This window comes from Furipterus horrens, unplaced genomic scaffold (assembly GCF_987537825.1).
Source record: "Furipterus horrens unplaced genomic scaffold, mFurHor1.1.pri manual_scaffold_10, whole genome shotgun sequence".
Classification (NCBI taxonomy): Eukaryota; Metazoa; Chordata; class Mammalia; order Chiroptera; family Furipteridae; genus Furipterus; species Furipterus horrens.
In genome coordinates this window covers 51645598-51662894 of record NW_028327180.1, presented here as the reverse complement: position 1 = coordinate 51662894, position 17297 = coordinate 51645598, and the positions used below count along the sequence as shown (strand labels likewise).

At 54.4% G+C, this 17297-nt stretch overlaps 1 protein-coding gene across 1 annotated transcript; it reads right to left on the bottom strand.

Annotated features, from left to right (window-relative positions):
• Window positions 1–448: 448 nt before the first annotated feature.
• Window positions 449–17056, bottom strand: RHOBTB2 (Rho related BTB domain containing 2). The gene is made up of 10 exons (XM_090290144.1): window positions 16496–17056; window positions 12425–12626; window positions 11683–11786; window positions 10970–11155; window positions 9289–10298; window positions 8903–9021; window positions 6609–6759; window positions 3217–3305; window positions 2388–2493; window positions 449–933 (listed from the first exon to the last, which is right to left on the bottom strand). The coding sequence occupies exons 2-10, from the start codon at window positions 12614–12616 to the stop codon at window positions 716–718; spliced, it is 2175 nt and encodes a 724-aa protein (XP_090146270.1). The 5' UTR covers window positions 12617–12626; window positions 16496–17056; the 3' UTR covers window positions 449–715.
• Window positions 17057–17297: the final 241 nt, after the last annotated feature.

The window sequence follows — 17297 nt, the reverse complement described above, 5'->3', positions numbered from 1 at the left end:
CCATCACCCCACCTTCTCTCCCTCGCTGTGCCAGCTGTTTCCTCCGGTCCCACCTCAGAGTGGTGAAGGGGAAGAGGGGGAGAAGTTTCTCATCGCACCAGGAGGCCCTGCTCCTAGGCCGGGGCTCTGACGGAACCCGACCGCCCTCTGGCCAGGCCTGGATGCCGCTGGCCCGGGATGCCTAGCGCAAGCCTCCCCCAGTTTCTGAAGGCTTAATGTCTACCCTGACTTTCCAGTGAGGATCTGCGTAGGCCCCAAGTGGAAGTGCCCACAAAATATGTGCAGCCCTCTAGTCCATCGGTGGAAAATCATGGCCATGAGAGGCAGGACCCTCCCTGCACACTGCCACTCCCTGGGGGGGCGGGGGGGGGGCTGCCTCCGCCGGCCGCAGCTGCCCACAGCTGGGAGTTCTCCCTCTGACTAGGGCTCTCCAGAGACGAGATGCCAGTACTCTCAGCTCTTTCCTGCTCCCGCCTCCCAGGAGCTGCCCCCAGCCCTGCTTTAGAACGGGGCCCCTCTGAAGGGGTCCAGGCTCTGATCCACAAGACGCAGCTCTTTTGCTGAGCTATGTCGGCTGGTGAGAACAGCTCCGCCCTCAGGGTCCTGGTTACGCAGGTCCCCTTGTCCCTGGAAGGTGGAGGGGGCGATGCAGAGAGCAGAGGGGCAAGGGCAGGTGGGCACAACAGCAGCAGGGTCAGAAGAGGGTGGCAGCATCTCAGACCACCGCCGAGGAGGAAGACGGGGACGACGAGGAGGCCGCAGAAGAGGACGGTGAGGAGGGACTGTTCCAGAACAGCCACCGCCGCTTCGGCTGCCGTTTCAGGTGGAGATAGTCCTCCTTCTCGCGCTCCTTTCGGGCCCGCTGGTAGTGATCTTCCTCCTTCAGGTACCACACAGGTGGCCACCGGTGCTTCTCAAAATACTCCTGGTTTTCTGGAGCAGAACACAGGGGGCTTGGTGAGAAGGCAGGTGGGAGGGGCGAGAGGAGCGCTGGGACAGGAGGGTGCCCAGGGACACCCACCCCTAGCCAATGCCTCAGGGACCAGCAGCGGGCCTCTTGTCAGGCAGGAGCACATCCCAGCCCCCGGGGCCACAGGGTAAGCCCCTGCCTTCACAGAGCCCTGAGTCTGGCTGCAGAGCTCCCTAAAGAAAGCCCCACTGGGAATGTCTCAATGGGAGACAAAGAATGAGGACAGAGCAGGTGTGTGTGGTCGGGGTGGGGCGGTCTCTGTCAGAGCTGAGGTTCTGAGTGGAAGGGCACCCAGGGCTGCAGGAGAGCAGGGGGGCTCCACCCGGATAGGGCTAGGCGGAGGGGTCTGGACTGATTCAGAAAGGCGTGGGAGCCACACGAAGTTTGGAACCAGGAAAGTGATGTGATCGGTGCTGTGCTTTAGAAAGAAAATGCTGAAGGATGGAAAGGAGGGAATAGGGTGAGAGAATGGGTAGGGGACAGTGACAGGTAGGCAGCAGGGAGGAGGGAGGGTCTCAGCAGAGTGGAGGGTGCCCAGTGACAACCTCAAGGACAGAGTGGCAGAGCTCCGGGAGGCCAGGGCACCTCTCCCGGTGCCCATGCAACTGCTGCTGGGCCCCCAGACATGACGCATTAATTAAGCAGAGGCAGAGCCACAGGGAGCTCAGAGGCTGTGACTTGTGCCCATGCCGAGGTCATGGAACAGTGTAGGCAGCTCATGAGCAGCACTGAAAACAACTTATGTATTTTTCTGTATGGGTACTGTATGGGTACAATGTAAAATTGTAGTTCTTATTGCAGAGTCCTGTCCAAAAAGTCTGAAAAAACATCTCTAGTCCAGTGGTTCTCAACCTTCCTAATGCTGCGGCCCTTTAATACAGTTCCTCATGTTGTGGTGACCACCAACCATAAAATTATTTTTGTTGCTACTTTATAACTGTCATTTTGCTACTGTTATGAATCATAATGTAAATATCTGATATGCAGGATGTATTTTCATTGTTACAAATTGAACATAATTAAAGCATAGTGATTAATCACAAAAACAATATGTAATTATATGTGTTTTCCAACCCCTGTGAAAGGGTCATTCGACCCCCAAAGGGGTCGCGACCCACAGGTTGAGAACCGCTGCTCTAGTCCAATACCCTCTTTATATCTGGGAAGGACTGAAGCCCAGAGAGGTGGAGGGAGTTGCCACAGTCCCCAGCCACCCTGCCCCCAAGGCCAGCGTGTTGCTCGGGCCCATCTTGGCTGGATGCACCTCTGCAGGCTACTTCCCACCTGCAAGGGCAAGTTAGGCCCAAGGATCTTTGGACACTTCCAGGTGTCCTGGGGTCAGATTGGAGATTTGGACCCAAGCTGAGGCCCCTTCAGTGTGAAGGGGGTGACCAGCAGGTCCTGCGGGGATGCTCACCTGTGGACATGGCCTTCATGTCTCGGGGGAACTTGCGGCACACATTGTTGTAGTTGGTGCAGATGTGGTGGAGACACCAGTCCGCCAACTGGTACGCGCAGTGGAACTGGGGACACGGCAGGGCAGGGTCAGCACACACAGCTCCAACTGCTGCCCGCTGGAGCTCCATCGGCCTGGGTCTTGGCGCCAGCACCTTCACCCCTCACCTTTGTCCTGTGCCGGCACCCGTGAAAATCCCTAGCCCTCCATGGTGGCTTCCTACTGTGGCTGCCCCCCTCAGATCTTACCCAGGGGATGTTCTTCCCTTCTCATCAGGGCCAAAGCAGTCAGTCCACTCTAAGAGGTGGACGACTAGACCTAGAGCCGGCTTTCCCAGGTGTGTCTGCAAGCCTTGAACCTGACGTTCTCTACCTCCCTAAACTCCTCTTTAATGGTAGAACTTCTGACACCCTCAGGGCGGTGTGGGAGATTTTGCTATTGTGTATGGGAATTAGGAGGTGGGCAATTAATTCTGGATGGGAAGTCCTCAGTGTTCCTTAAATGACCTCAGGCAGGCAGCAACCTCATCTACACCTGAGTTGGGGCCTGCTCTCTGACCCCAGGGTTGCCTGATGTCTCAGTCCCATCCCCCCTAGCCTCTCCTCTGGGCAAGTCAGGGTATATCCTCTGGCCTGGAGGCTGAGAGGGACTCTACCCAGTCAGGGAACTTGGTCTGACAATGGGTTTCCTTCCCACCTACCACCTCCATGCCCCTCCGCATTTGCTGTCAATGGGCAGACAGAGCCCAGAGTTGAGACCGGTAGAGATATGGCTTCCCCTGGCCTCCTACCTGAGCCAGTTCCAGGAACACAAGGACGTCCCCATCGATGTCCACCATCATCTGAGTTGCTTCCATCAGCCCGGTCACTGTGTACTGCTCTGTGACACACATGCCAAGAATCGCTGTAAGAACTGTATGAGTGGACATGTGCTGCCGCCCGCCCCCCACCCCCCACCCCGAGGACCTGCTGCAGGGCAAGGAGAAATCAAGGCCAAGGGCAAGTCCCCACAGACCCCGGAAAGGCCACAGGCGATTCAAGTCTGCTCCCGTCAGTGAGGAAACTGGCAGGAGAGCAAGACCTCCCTAGCACTGTAGGGTGAAAAGTGAAGGAGAATATTAGCATCATTTAGGAGAATTTTTCCAAGCTGCACATGCTGGACCAAACAGTTGAGACACGCAGGGTGCAAGCCCAGGATGCCATCGGCCACTGGAACTGCCAGGAGAGGGTCTGAAGTCTCGCGTGTGCTGAGAACGATGGCTTAGAACTATGGATTAAACCTAGTTGTTTGTATTCATTTAAATTTATAACGAATTGTGTACTAATGTTGCATTTTAAGTTAAAGCATTTATATTGAAGAAGAAAACACTTTCCATGCTGAATTTTAACAGTATTGGTATAAACTCCTGAGGTATTTTATATTTAAAAATATAAATATATTTCCCAGCTCAGTCCACGGAAAAGACGTCACCAGAACAGGCACCACAGGAGCACAGAGCATTTCCAGTGCACAGATGGTAGCCTTAGATGCCACCGGCAGCTGTCAGAAACCAGGACTTGGTAGAGAACCGGCTGAGCCCAGGTTGGGGCAGGGAGTGAACAAGATGAACCTGGAACACCCTGTCATTCCATAGAACCAGAAACCAGACTCTGGAGCCAACTTGGAGGGTCAGGAAGTATTTGAGCTTCAATAAGGATAATTGCAAATATTTGAAACTGACTGAGTTCAAATCTAAGCATTCATAATAATACTTAAAAATAAAAATAAACCTAATTGGTCACCCTCAAAGGATGATAGGAAACAAATTTATCTTGAAATCTGGTAAAGGAAAGAATCAAGCATTCACCTGCTTTTCCTATATGAATTACAACAGTGGTTAACCAAACAGTAGGTGAGGGGAAGTTTTTCTCTTTTTAGAAGTATTCCAACAGACAAACAAAGAAGGAATGAATGAACTGAAGTATTACCATTTCATAACACCTAATAAATTAATGGATATAGGCAATGATACTCAATGGATGATAACATCACAAGGAGAAAAGCAGACAATCTATGCTTCTTGATGAAAACAAAATAACCTATGAAGTAGTCTTACCAAAAGAAAATTGAATGTGAATGCAATCTAGCCTCTATATCCAACAACCAGTTTATAGGAAATATGGTGCATTACAGAAGTACACTAAGCTAAAATCTAGATTTTTCTAGATCAGTGGGTTTTTTCCAACAAATAATTGAAAGGGATAAAATTATTTTCAATGAACAAGGAACCCTTAGATGAAAAAAAACTTAAAAGGTATATAAATAGGACTGGCCAGCGTGGCTCAATTGCTTGGGCATCGTCCTGCAAAACAAAAGGTCACCGACTCAATTCCCTGTCAGGGCACATGCCTGGGTTGCAGGTTCAGTCCTTGGTTGGGGCATGTAGGAGAGGCAACCAGTTGATGCTTCTCTCCCTCTCTTACTCCCCTATCTCTAAAGGCATATAAAAAATAACAGCATGCTCTAGTGTTTAAGAGCAAGGAAATGAGGTCATAGTAAGTACCCCCCAAAAGAGTAAGAGTCAGAGAGGTAACTCCTGGGAGGAGGGAAGGCCGTGACTGGGAGGGGCGGCGGAGGGCTTCTGGTGTAGCCAGGAGGCTCTAGCTACCGATATGGATTGTTTTGCTTAATAATAATTCTCTAAGCTGAACATATGTGTATTTGTGTTATATTTAACAAAGAAATTTTAAGCTTGACTGTAACTTCAGAGAAAGCATATCTCAAAGAACAGAAAGCATCACCAACTAGAGCAGACCTGGCACTTTCTGCTGGTCCTTGACAAGGTCTGTGCAGCAGGTTTGGGTACCTTTCCTGGCACTCATAGACCATGTCATGGGGAAAGCATTCAACGTTATTCTCTATGAGCCTTCTCGTGCATCAGGGCCATTTAACATTTTTAGTGGCTACCTTGTAAAAATTATCCACATGTGCTTAACCAATAGTGCCTATTTGACTTGTCTCTGATTGCCTTCTAGAATGAAACAGACTTATAGAAGCATCTTTATACACTTTTTTTCCTTTGAGTCATTTGTAAAGTTGAATTACTTGGTTCAAGAGTTTGGGCAGCTTTATGTGCTCAGGAAAGACACGCCACTTCTCAAGGATAACGGACGGCAGGATGATGCATTGTCACGGCTGTGACCTTCAGAAGCCTCTCTCCTGCTTCTGCCTGGGGCCCCTGGATGCCCTCTGCGGCTCAGCCCTTAACATTCAGTTCTGATCAATGATTTCTTCCTTCCTCCTACAGCCAAGCCCCACCTTATAACCATTTCTCATCACAAGACGGATGTTTCCCTCATACCTGAGTCCCAAGCTTGATCATCTGCCCAGGGCCCAGCAGCTGACACGGAACCTCAGCTTAGTATCACACACCCTGCTCTCTGCCTGTCCAACGACCTGCCCAAGAACATGACCCTGATACCAACACCAGTGAGGTACCAATGCCAACACAAACACCATGCAAATCCAATTCCAACACCATCAGCAGCAGCTGTCTGCCTGCATTGCTGGCTCCAGACCCTCTCAGCCCCTGGGGACCGAGTGGCCTGCCTTCCCTCCTGCTTCCATCCCTGCTCCACCTGAGGGTCCCAAAGTCGGTCCCTTCTCAAAGCTGAGCTCCAGCTCTCAGTCTTTTGAGGAATTACGAGCGGCAGGTCAGTGTCATTGTCTGTTTCTGGATAAAGAAAGAAAATGAAGGTGGAAGAGAAGGAGGAGGAAAAGGAAAGGGCCACAGAACAACAAATGAAGCGGATTTACGTGACAAAACAAAACAAAAAAGGAAAGGAATAAGCAGGAGGGGAGGAGGACCAAAGGGTAGCTACGTGAACTGTGTTCTGTTCTTTCTGGCTTCTCAGGCTTGCCTGAGTGAAGAAGCCAGGACAACAGGAACACCAGGCACTGTCATTGACTGAAGACCACTTGGTTGGGCTGAAATCACCTTTGGAGACGGCCTACCGGTGATTCCGTGGAGCATCTCTCTCACACACACTTCCTCACCTCTGTCCTTGCTCAACCTCCAACACGCATCCACATGCTTCTTCATATATGGACGGGTCCCTTGGCGCTAGCGGCAAAAGAAGTCACCCCTCCTGGGGGCTGCCCTGACGTCCCCCGCAGGGCAGGCTGAGCGCTCGGGTTGCTTACCTGTGAGGGCAACCAGGTGCGGCAGGCAGAGGCGGTTAGCCAGGATAATGAGCTTCATGTCGTCCAGGTCAGGGCTGGAGGTGAACATGCCCGTGTACAGATACTCCAGCACGGCCCGCATGCAGCTCTTGCTCGTGTGAGGTAACGCCACCTGTGGGGGTGCGGGGGAGGGGACACAGCCGCAGTGAGGTCCGCCCTACGGAAGGTCGCTTGGCTCAGAGAAGCACGGAAGGTCCACAAGCCCCACGCAGCGGCCCCCCTCCCGAACAGGCAGCCACCGCTGTGCTGGCCTTGTCCCTGCTGAGGAAAAGTCCCCCGAAGGCCTGTCTCCCAGAGAGACAAGCTGCGCTGAGCCCGTTGGTTGGCAGCACCAGTGAGCAGGGCTCTAACAGCTTTGAAAAAGCCCTAGATTTTCTCTGGGATCCTTCCGAAGATGTTCTGGTAGGAAGCACGCTTGAAGGAGTCCTTCCAGTCACCTGAACCTACACCCTGGCCCCTCCCGGCCCTGCAGGGATGGCACGAGTGGGCTACGGAATCAGCAAGCCAACGTCAGCTGGCTTCTGGGAGCTGCTGCTAGGGGCCTCTGGGACCTCCTCAGAGCAGTGCTGCTTCGAGGCTGCCTTCTCGTTAGCCGCCGGTCTCTCAGGCCGCGCTGGGAATTGCAGAGCTCTGAGCTGCTCCTGCAGTACTGAGAAGAGCTCAGGGCTGGCCTGCCCCTGGGGCTTCAGAGAGTTCCTAGTCTCCCACTTAGCATAACCTAGTCCCACTCCTGCCTCAGGGATCAAAGACCCAACACAAATCCCAACCCTCCCCTTAGCCTTTCTTCCCTATTGGCTTCCTTCCCAGAAATCCTAGGAGAGCCCTATTCCGGGACGCGGGGACTAGGCTGCAGCGTTCCTGGCCCAGTTTTTCATTCAGGTACTTGGTGAGCACTCACTGAGGGAAGGGCACTGGCTGAGGGTACTTGGCAGAAGGGAAGACCTAGTCCCCACACGCATGACATCACACACCAGTTGGGAAAACCGAGTGTGGACACTCAGCACTTCAAGCAGCTGCACAAAGTGGTACCTGGCTCACTGCAAGGCTGTGTGGAGAATTAGGGTTACAGAAGCTCAGAAAGCATGGAGAACACCAAGGGCCTGGCCCAGGCCACTCCGCTTAGCTGGGAGAGTGCAAAGGAGAGAAGAGACTCAGAGTATTTCTAAGGACACAATGAGAGGTTCCTTCCAACTCTGCTGCCACTCTCTGTGCCTAAGGGGAGTTGGAGTGGGTGAGTAAAGGGAAAGGTGACTATATGAAGCATTTCTTTTTACTTTCTGTATTTCGATACTTTGAACAGCTGTTGGCTTGCTGACCCTGGGGGGGAGGGGGGCGGTGTACCCTGGGGTACCCTCCCAGGGTACCAACTGCTAGGGACAGTAAAGGGTCTCCTGAGAGCACACCTTCTGTATGCAAACCAGCCAATCCAGAACCCACACCCCCACCAGCTCCTTCATCAACTCTCACTCCTAGCCACTATCCCCCTCCCTAATTACCCAGGTACCAGATGACTGGAGACCATGCCTCTGCCCCAGAGCCTGCTGAAATTATTCACAACAACCAATCTAGAACCTCCCCCTGCCTCGCTCTCCCCTTCCTTCCCAAGGAAACCACAATCAGGCTGTTGCCCACAGCTGCCCCTGCTCCCTGACTCCTGGTGCACCCTGGTGCCTCTGCCTGTGCTCCCCTCACCCTCGCTGTGTGTGCCCTCTCTATTAGATCTGTGAGTATAACAGGTATCTTTTCAATGGCAATTTCCTCCTGATCTGTTGTCATGTCCACCATGCATCAGCAATGGGTGCAGCCCGGGACACACTGAACATTTTTCTAGTTGTTTCACACGTGCCAGGGAGAAAGCAAGGTACAATGTCCGGAGCCAAGGAATCGGAGGTCCTAAGTTCAAGTCCCAGCCTCTTCTTTCTACTTACACAACTTGCAGAAGTCATGAACTTTTCAGGACCTCGCTTCCCTTAGGTATGAAGTGGGAAAGCGAGGTCGCGTCTAGGAATCACGCGTGAGATGATAAGAGATAATGTACAGAAAGCGCTTTCTAAACTTTAAGGTTAAGGATGGGACTCTAACTCCCTGCCCTAGTGCACTGTAAAACCCTCGGCTGTGGGAACCATCTCACAGACTTCCCCGAGGCCCATCACTCAGCACTTAGCTCCCAGGACAAGCTGAAGAAAGCACCGTGAAATGACAGATGCCACAAAGGCACAGAGTGTAGGCCCCTCTCCCCCCCCGCCTCGCCTTACCTCCCTGGTGGAGCTTTCCACAAAGGGCCCCCCAAACATGGCAGCCATCCAGTCGCAGCTAGAAATCAACAGGGGCTTGTGGGCGCTGATGGTGCCGTCATCCAGGATGAAGGTCACATCTGTCCAGGGGGAGATGAGGCATCACGCGAGGGTGAGGTGAAAGAAGGTGGGACCACCCACCCCAAGGGTCAACAGTGTGCCAGACAGCACGCTGCCTTCGGAAGTCCCGAGCTGGGAGGCACTCTGTGGCACACCCGCAGGCTCTGGGCAGAGCCAACACATCACCAGGACACGTGCTAATCAGACCAACCCGGGCTCCTCCAAGGGCTACCGGGAGGGCACGCCCCACCGCCCCACTGCGAGTTCCTAGCTAGCACCCTCCCTACCTGAGAAGGTGCCCTTTGCCAAGCACTCCTTAACCCGGTTGGTCCGGCGGACGTGGAAGGCCTTGGTGATCTCCTGGTTCATGAAGGCCTCGTTGTTGAGAATGTTTGCCACCATCATGCGGAGGTCGAAGACCTCGAGCAGCTCCGCAATGTGGGCGATGTGCATGAGGTCCCGCTCCTTCTCATCCAGCTCCCCAGTGTACAGGTACTTGAGAACAGCCCGGAAGGGCCCTGGCTGGATGGAATTGTCCATTTTTACCACCACCATCAGTCTGGATTTGTAGGTCAGCGGATCTTCTGCCATCTCCTCCTGGATGCTCAAGAAAGCTCGGCTCCAGGAAGAAAGCACGCGACCCCTCCCGGGCAGGTACCCGGATCCGTTGCCCCGTAAGATCCCGTCGCTGGTTGAGGCCCGGAGCCCAGCGGGGCCGGAGCCCCCACCGTCCTCCACGCTCTCGCACACGTCAAAGCTGGCGGCCCGGAGCAGGAAGTCCCGGCCATGGTGATGGTGGTGGTGGTGATCAGGGTGAGCCCGGTGGTCCTCTGGGCGGGGGCCCCCTGGCCCTGAGGGGTCCCCCAGCTCCCCCTCACTCAGGTCCATGAGGAACAGGTCGTAGAACTTGGAGGAGGAGGTGGAGAGGTAGATCTTGTGGGCAAAGATGCGCACCCGCTCCTGCAGCACCAGGATGACATCCGCGCACAGCGGGTCCTCCAGGAGATGGGCGGGGCACTCCTCACTGCTGGAGGGGGGATCGGGCACCACGATGATGGGGGGAGGGGGCTTGGGGGGCAGGAAGGGTGCCTGTAGCAGAGGCCGCTGCACGTTGCGGAGGTGGGACTTCCAGAACTGCAGGTGGCGGCGGGAGATGAGCGCTGCACGGATGGCATTGTCGAAGACATCCTTGACGCCGAACTGGGCCACCACGCTGGTCTCGTAGTACGGGATGCCTAGCTCCTTGGCCACCTCCCGACCCTTCTCTGGGGGAAGGATCTCATTGGGCTTGATGGGCCTGGGCATTCAAGAGGGCAAAGCAAAGGTCATGTTGCTAGGGAAGAATAGGCAGCAGGGAGAGGCGCCTCACTAGGGCCTGCCTGCTCTTCACCAGGCTCAGGGGAGAGGGGGGCATCCATGACCCTGGCCCCACTCCCTCCCTGCTTAATTCCAGCGAACCTCTGCCCTCCCTCCTTTGTCTGACTGAATCCTACCAGTCCTTCAAGGCCTACCTCCAATCCCCTCTTCTTCCAGGAAGCCTTTTGTATTTGTCAGGCCCTGGTGATTTTTCCAGCTCAAAGCAGTGTTAGCACTAACTAGTTCTCTGGCAGCCAGCATGCAATTTTCCACACTGGCTGTTAACATGTTCACCTATTAAGTTTATCTCCCAGCAAGATTATAAACCCCTTCCATGCAAAGGCTGCCTCTCTCCTCCTCTCCTCATGCTGCTGAGTCCAGTATGGCCTACACAGTGTGGAACAGATGTATGAATAGATGGATGAATGGATGAGACAGGTGGAGTCAAGGAAAGACTGAGCACTCTCATTGGTTCCCTATGTGCACTTGCTTCAAATGCAGGGAGAGGTGAAAGGTTATGGGAGGTCCCTCAGGGCTGAGCAGGAGCTCCGAAGACACATACCCCTCTCGCTGCCTCCTCCCTTGACCTTTCCTAGGCATCAGTTTCCCTACCTAGCCAAGGGTCGCCTGGCCCTATTGACAGCCTCCAGGTCGGCGTAGCGCAGGTCCAGCTGGCAGCCCACCAGGATGACAGGTGCTCGGGGGCAGAAGTGCTTGATCTCTGGGTACCACATGGTCTTGACATGGTGGAGTGAGTTAGGGTTGGCAATGGAGAAGCACAGGACCACCACATCAGACCTGGGGGAGTGGGGGAGAGTGAGGTTAGGTGCAGAGAGTTAGGAGTAGGTTACTTGCCGCTGGAACGAGGGAGCACGGGGCAGACCCACCTACCCCTACCCAACAGTCCGACATCTGTCCTGTGCTCCGCTCTCATGATCTTACCCAAAATGTACAGTAATAGTACCTCTAACTTGTGCACCTCTAATTTAGCATTTTAGAACTTCCAAAGACTCTTGTTTTGACCTCATGGCTATCCTGTTAGAAATGAGCATTTTTACCATCCCAAGGCTGAGGAAAATCATCTTGGAACAGTTCTCCTAACTGCCTGAAGTCAGAGCTAGTTGCGGCAGAGCCAGGACTGAAATGGCCTCCTGACTGCAAACCCGTTCCTCTCACCTCCTGGATGCCTGCCCAGTGAGGATCCGCCAGTCCTGCCTGCTCTATTCCTTCCTACCAGTTTCAATATCTCAAGGGTTACTCTGTTCCCTGGGAAAGCTGGGGAAACCCACCCCTTGGCTCCCTTGAGGTATCAGAGGCTTTCCTACCTCCCATAAGCAAAGCGACGGTCTTTGTGGTGGTCTCCAAAGGTGTCCCAGAGGCGCAGGGAGACGCTGACATCATCTACCACATCCCGGGAGCGTTCCAGAACCTGTGGGGGCAGGGAGAATGCAGTAGGACTCAAAGGCAGGAGTTCTTGGGGCCCCTGCATGTCAGCTCAGGGTGGTACCAGCTTACCCTTGAGGGTCCCAGGCAGCATAGGGCATGGGGGGTCAGAGGGAGCACAACCCTTCTTTCCAGGTGCCTTTGTTGTATAGACTCAGTAACAAGGGCAACCTCCAAGCTGGCAGGAGGAAGGAGACTAAGAGGGCAGCCGGCACGGGTGTGGAAGGGAGCCCTCAGCAAGCTCGCCCTTGTTTCCAGCTTTACCTGCAAATCACCTGTTGGCCTCTGACCTTTTGGTATTAGCCAGCAACTTCTTTCCTCCTCTCAGCTCTCATCTCCAACCCCTCCCCCCAACACACACAACCTGTAGTGCTCCCCATTACTGGGACCGGGACTGCACAAGACACTGTGCCCCCAGGGATCAGGTCAGCAGTGCAAAACATCCACCCACTGGGCGGGCCTCAGCCCTCTCTCCAGGGGCTCCTTCCTCTGCAGCTGCCCCACCCTACCCCCAGAGGGCTTCCTGAGATCAACGCAGACCAGAGTTAGAAACCCCAAGCATCGGTTTGGGAAGAGGCCCAGAGGCATGGTGTGGACCCCGGCCCAGGGGTCCTGCCACTTTACCTCCTGACACACCCGATACTGGTCGATGGCCCACACCGTGGGCACGTGGGTGGCCAGCAGCTGGTACTGGGTGAGGGTGGCATTGCAGGCCCGGGCGCAGATGAGCCTGGTCTTGCCCACGGCGTTGTCCCCCACCACCACGCACTTGATGGTCTCGACGTTTGGCCTTTCATAATCCATGTCAGAATCCATTCATCGGAGCCTGGGGGAGAGGAGAGAAGTGGTCCAGAGGGCCACACACCAGCTCCCAGGGGGCCGGGCCACCCCACCCCCACCCCGCCACCCCGGCTTCCAGTGTTTGAGCAGAGGGCAGGAGAAGAGAGTGGGCAGCTTTCTAGGCAGTAGCTCCACAGAGGCCCAAAGAGTCAGGAGCCCATTCAGGCTGAGGGGAGCCTTTCCACCTGATGGACCACTTGCTTCCCTCCGGCTGCCACTGGGCTTCTGGGTGGAGGAAGCCGAGGCCCGTGAGAGACCCACAGATGGAGCCTGCTACCCAGGGCCTGTCCCCTCCCTCCCAGCGAGAGAAGCGTCTGCCTGGGAAGCTCACTCATCATCCGCTCCCCTATCGCCAGCAGGGCTGTGGCAGCAGAACAGACAGCTGAGAGCAGCAGAGGCAGGGCCAGGTCCTCACCCCTTCCCAGCATGCCCAAGGGCAGGACCCCTTTAAAATTTAATGGACTTGTCAGAGCTGGGAGGCAGCTCTCCTGGCCTCCACCTTTGCATCTCTCCTGCTCCAGTGGTGGATTTCCAAGCCCCCAGCCCCCTCTATGGCAATGCCAGAGTTCTCTGGGTGGGGAGGCTTCTGGATGCACCTGGCAGCCCACTGGCCTCTCCTCCCTCCTCTAGGTCTGTCATGTGGCCGGGGTGGCTGGCCCACTCAGCTGCAGGCCCAGCTTGGAGATGCACATGGGGTAACCCCTAACCCTTGCCATCCCCTCCCCAGACCTGCCTCCCAGCAGCCTGCAGCCAGCCCAGGCGCAGTGAGCCACTCACCCATCTTTTACACCTGCCCTTCCCAGGGAGGAGGGCTCGCAGGCTGGCTGGTAGCCCCAGACACCTGACACTCCTACAAGCATGCTCCCTAAACTGGCTGTGAGGGGAATGGGGTGGCTGGGGGTAGGGAGCACAGGGACAGAAACGGGCCTGCATTTGTGCACAAAAGCTTGCCTCAGTTTCCTTCTGTGCTAGGCTGAAAGGAAGTGGTTTGTCTGCCCTTGGAGAGGGAAGGCTCAAATAAACAAACAGAAGGACCTTCTATAATCAAAATGTCAGGCCAGTGTTTAAAAAGCTGTCACCAGGAGGGGGCCTTGGCTTGAGGGGGCTTCCGCTGGCAATCCCTCTGCCAGCATCCACCTTCTCGGATGCTGTGGCAAGGCAGGCATTATTAGGAGGCATTATTATTAGACCATTGTTTGGCCAGGGTCATTGGCCTGCCCTTGCTGACATGTGCTGTGTGCACAAAGTCCGCTGGGGGCTGGAGCAACCTGGAGAAACCCTTCCTAGGTCAAGGAAGGCTGAGCTCAGAGGGGTCCTGGAGGCTACCCAGGTGTCCTCGCTGCTGAGCCATCCAGCCTGAAAGCCAGGCCACCAGCAGCAACAGAGCATCTCGGTTCCTGGCAGGCTGTAACTGGATGCCAGCATGCAGGAATGCAGAGCCGAAGTATCCAAGTAACGATGGCAACTGGGATTTGCGCAAGTGGATGCATCTCAGCAACCTAAGCAAAAAGTGCAGCAAGGACTTCTCAATGAGACAAGTGCCTCCTCCGTCTTGGAATTTTACAGGATCTGGACCCGGAACAACAAGGGTCTCCATGCAGGTCCCTCCTCTGTTTCCAGAGTAACGATCTGCATCATTCCTCTCTTTCCTCCACCCCTCCTCACTCTCCCAGCGGGCAATCTTTATTCTAAAACCCACTAGCCAACAGAACTTCTTTCTCAAATTTAGATTCTGTGGCAGGCAGAAGGGGGGGGTGATAAGGAGGCACGGAGAAGGAGCATCAGTTCTTCTGTCCAGGAGCATCCTGATGGTGGGGAGGATGCCAGAGAACAGAACATTGCTGGTGCAAGAGCAGCACGTTTATGATTAAAACACTCACGCACAAGTGAATAAGCAAGGTGATGTGGTTTCATAAGGTGGCGCCGATGTTGCGGCTACCAGGTCATGTTCCTGCTTTTTGTTCAAACTTTGTATCCGTCGCCTTGAGACTTGATTTACCCTTTCAACCACCAGGACAATAAAGATCCTCACCATTTGCAAAGGAAAGGTAATGTACTCATCACAGAATATGAAATTGAGAGTCAGAAGCACTTGAGTTTAAATTGCCTTATGCATCCTTAGGGGTAAGTAGGAAAGCAGCACAGAATCCAGTGAGTTTAGAAACCAGACTTGCTGGGTACTGCTCAGACTGGATGGCCCCTCCCCATCCTTCCTCTTCCTCCCCATTTTCACCGTTCTTACCCCCTCCACCCCTGTCCAGCTGCCTGACTGGTAAACTTCATTGTCATATTTAGGAAAGGGCAAATCACTTCACTTCTCTGGGTGTCAGTCTGCCCTTCTGGAAAATGGGTATGAGGACTTTGTAAGAAAGTCTCCTGAATTGTGGTGAATTCGTGCCAAGACAGGCTGGGCTGAAAGGAGGTCCTTGCCTTCTTATGTAATATAGGATTATATAATGCTAGATTATGGATCTATATGTGTAATTATACCACTCTTGAAGATACAGCCTGGCCCAATTAAGCCAGCAGAACTCTTAGTCTCATCAGGTCTGTCTCAAACAAAGATCCTGTACTGGAGATAGCATGCCAACCCAACAATAATGTAATGTTTGCTCTAAAGTATTGCTGCTTTACTGTATCATTGTACGATGTTAGAATCCACTCAATAACCTTCTCAACTTCCCCTTCCCTTTTGGCACTCTCTCCTTCAATGACTCTGGACTTTTCTGCACAATGGCCTCCTCCCCATGCCTTCTCACGCTCCTGAGTAACCTCCATAAACTATGGCTTCCTTGCCACCCTGGCCTGGGCATCACAACCCACGATTCACTCCTCTCCCTCCGTGACCCCAGAGTCACTAGATGCTCCCTCCCTACCCTGTCCCATGATCCCTGTTCCCTCACTGCTCTCCTAGCTCTTTGTGCTCAGATTAGCTACAACCCTCACCGGCTCCCAGTCCCACCCCCACACCCCTACCTACACACTCTTTAGCAGAGCCCAGAAAAGCCCCCCGTTCCCTCCCACAGCTGATAGGAGGCTTGTTCATCTGTGGCTGCCCCAGTCTGGTTGTCAAGGAAACAGAATCTCCCTAGGAGCCTGGCTTGTCTCCTAGCAACCAATATCCCACACCCGCATCTTACAAAATGCAAAAGGGAGGAATATGCTGAATATGAAGGTAAAAATAAAGGATAGATGGGAAGGATGGATCAGGAAGAGATGAACAGAGAGGGTGGCCTTCAAATTAGAGGCTCTCACCAGAGTTGCGGACACTGTAGTATGGAGGAAGGTGGAGAAATGAACTCCCCAGAAGATCCAGTGGACAGCAAGGCCCAAAGGAATCTTGAATGATCATTAGAACAAAAATGCAAGCCTAACACAGACTAAGCCTTCTCAGATACCAACAACCAACGCTAAGGATTTTGCCCAGTAGTTTGCCAGGACTCAGATGCACAGCCTGCAATGGAGTGGGTTGAAACACCTCTGGAACGACAAGCAAAGCACCAAAATCCCATTGGTGTTTAACGGAAACATTTCAACTACTCTGGATCTTTGTTTCTGACACACTGCTCTGCACGCACACAAAATAAAAATAAAATAATGTTAAAGAGGGAAGGGGCAGGGCCTCGACACGCCAAGGCAATCAAGTCATCTTCCTTTCCCTAGAAAAACCCGGAGAAGATTAGTCCCCTGCCTCCTGGGATCCCAGCAGCTGAAACTATAGCCCGGAGAAGAGTGGGAGCCGAGGGGAAGTAAGGAGGGGCGCAGACAGGATCGGGAGGGCGAAGTAGGGCGAAGCGGCGCATTCCCAGAGGCTGCCTGCAACCCGGCCATAATAGAAATTAATAATTTACTTACACCACTACATGTGACGGGGTGATTTCTAGTGTAAGGAACACATCTCTTCCTGCTAAGCACGCTCATTTTAGTGAAATGTCCGGAGTCACTCCGCTAATGCAAGTTAGGACGATGCCGGCGCCGCCGAGCTGCTGCTTCTGTTGCTGCTTCTGCTGCTACAGGCTCCGGACCCGGCGCGTTAGATCAGAAACTCCCACAGAGCAGCCCAGGTAGGACGGCGGGCCGGGAGCGGCCGCGCGCGCGCCACTGCAGCCATCGCCTCTTCCGGATCAGCATCTCCCCGTGCCCCGGGCGCCCAATGTCATGGAGGCGCGCCGGAGCCGGGCTGCGCGCGGCCGCTCCGACCTCGGGTGGCTGGGCCGCGCGGTCGCCGCGGGTACTGGGCTGCGCAGGCTGGAGGCGGTGCACAGAAGCAGAGACAGAGGCGAGGCCGCCGCTGCTAGGCTGGGCCTGCTCCGAAGGCGCTGCTGCCTAGACGCCTAGCGCTGCAGTCCCCAAGACCGCTCGCGACCTCCTTCTTTCATTCACAAAAAAATGGAAAGGGGAAAAAAAGAGAGAGAGAAAACGGAGAGGGGGGAATTGATGAATTGCACCAGACTGCTGCGTAACGGGCACCGCCCACCGCGGCGCACCGTTGGTAGAAAGGAGCCTGGGGGGCGGGGAAGGGGCGGGGAAAGAAGGGGATTGGGAGTTCCGGCGGTCCCGCCCCGGCCCCGCCCCATGGCGTCGCTCACTCCCTTGGTTTCCCCTCCCAGAGGCACGAGGCCCGGGTGTCTCGGCTCGCCACCTTCTCTGGGTTGCG

Bases quoted from the DNA above. Each gene is read 5' to 3' on its own strand.
- RHOBTB2 (XM_090290144.1), bottom strand. From the start codon at position 12,616: ATGGATTCTGACATGGATTATGAAAGGCCAAACGTCGAGACCATCAAG. The intron at 9,022-9,288 runs GTAGGGAGGGTG...CCCCCTGGACAG, and splicing joins GGCAAAGGGCACCTTCTCAG to ATGTGACCTTCATCCTGGAT. The intron at 2,494-3,216 runs GTAGGAGGCCAG...CCGTGTCCCCAG, and splicing joins TGTTCCTGGAACTGGCTCAG to TTCCACTGCGCGTACCAGTT.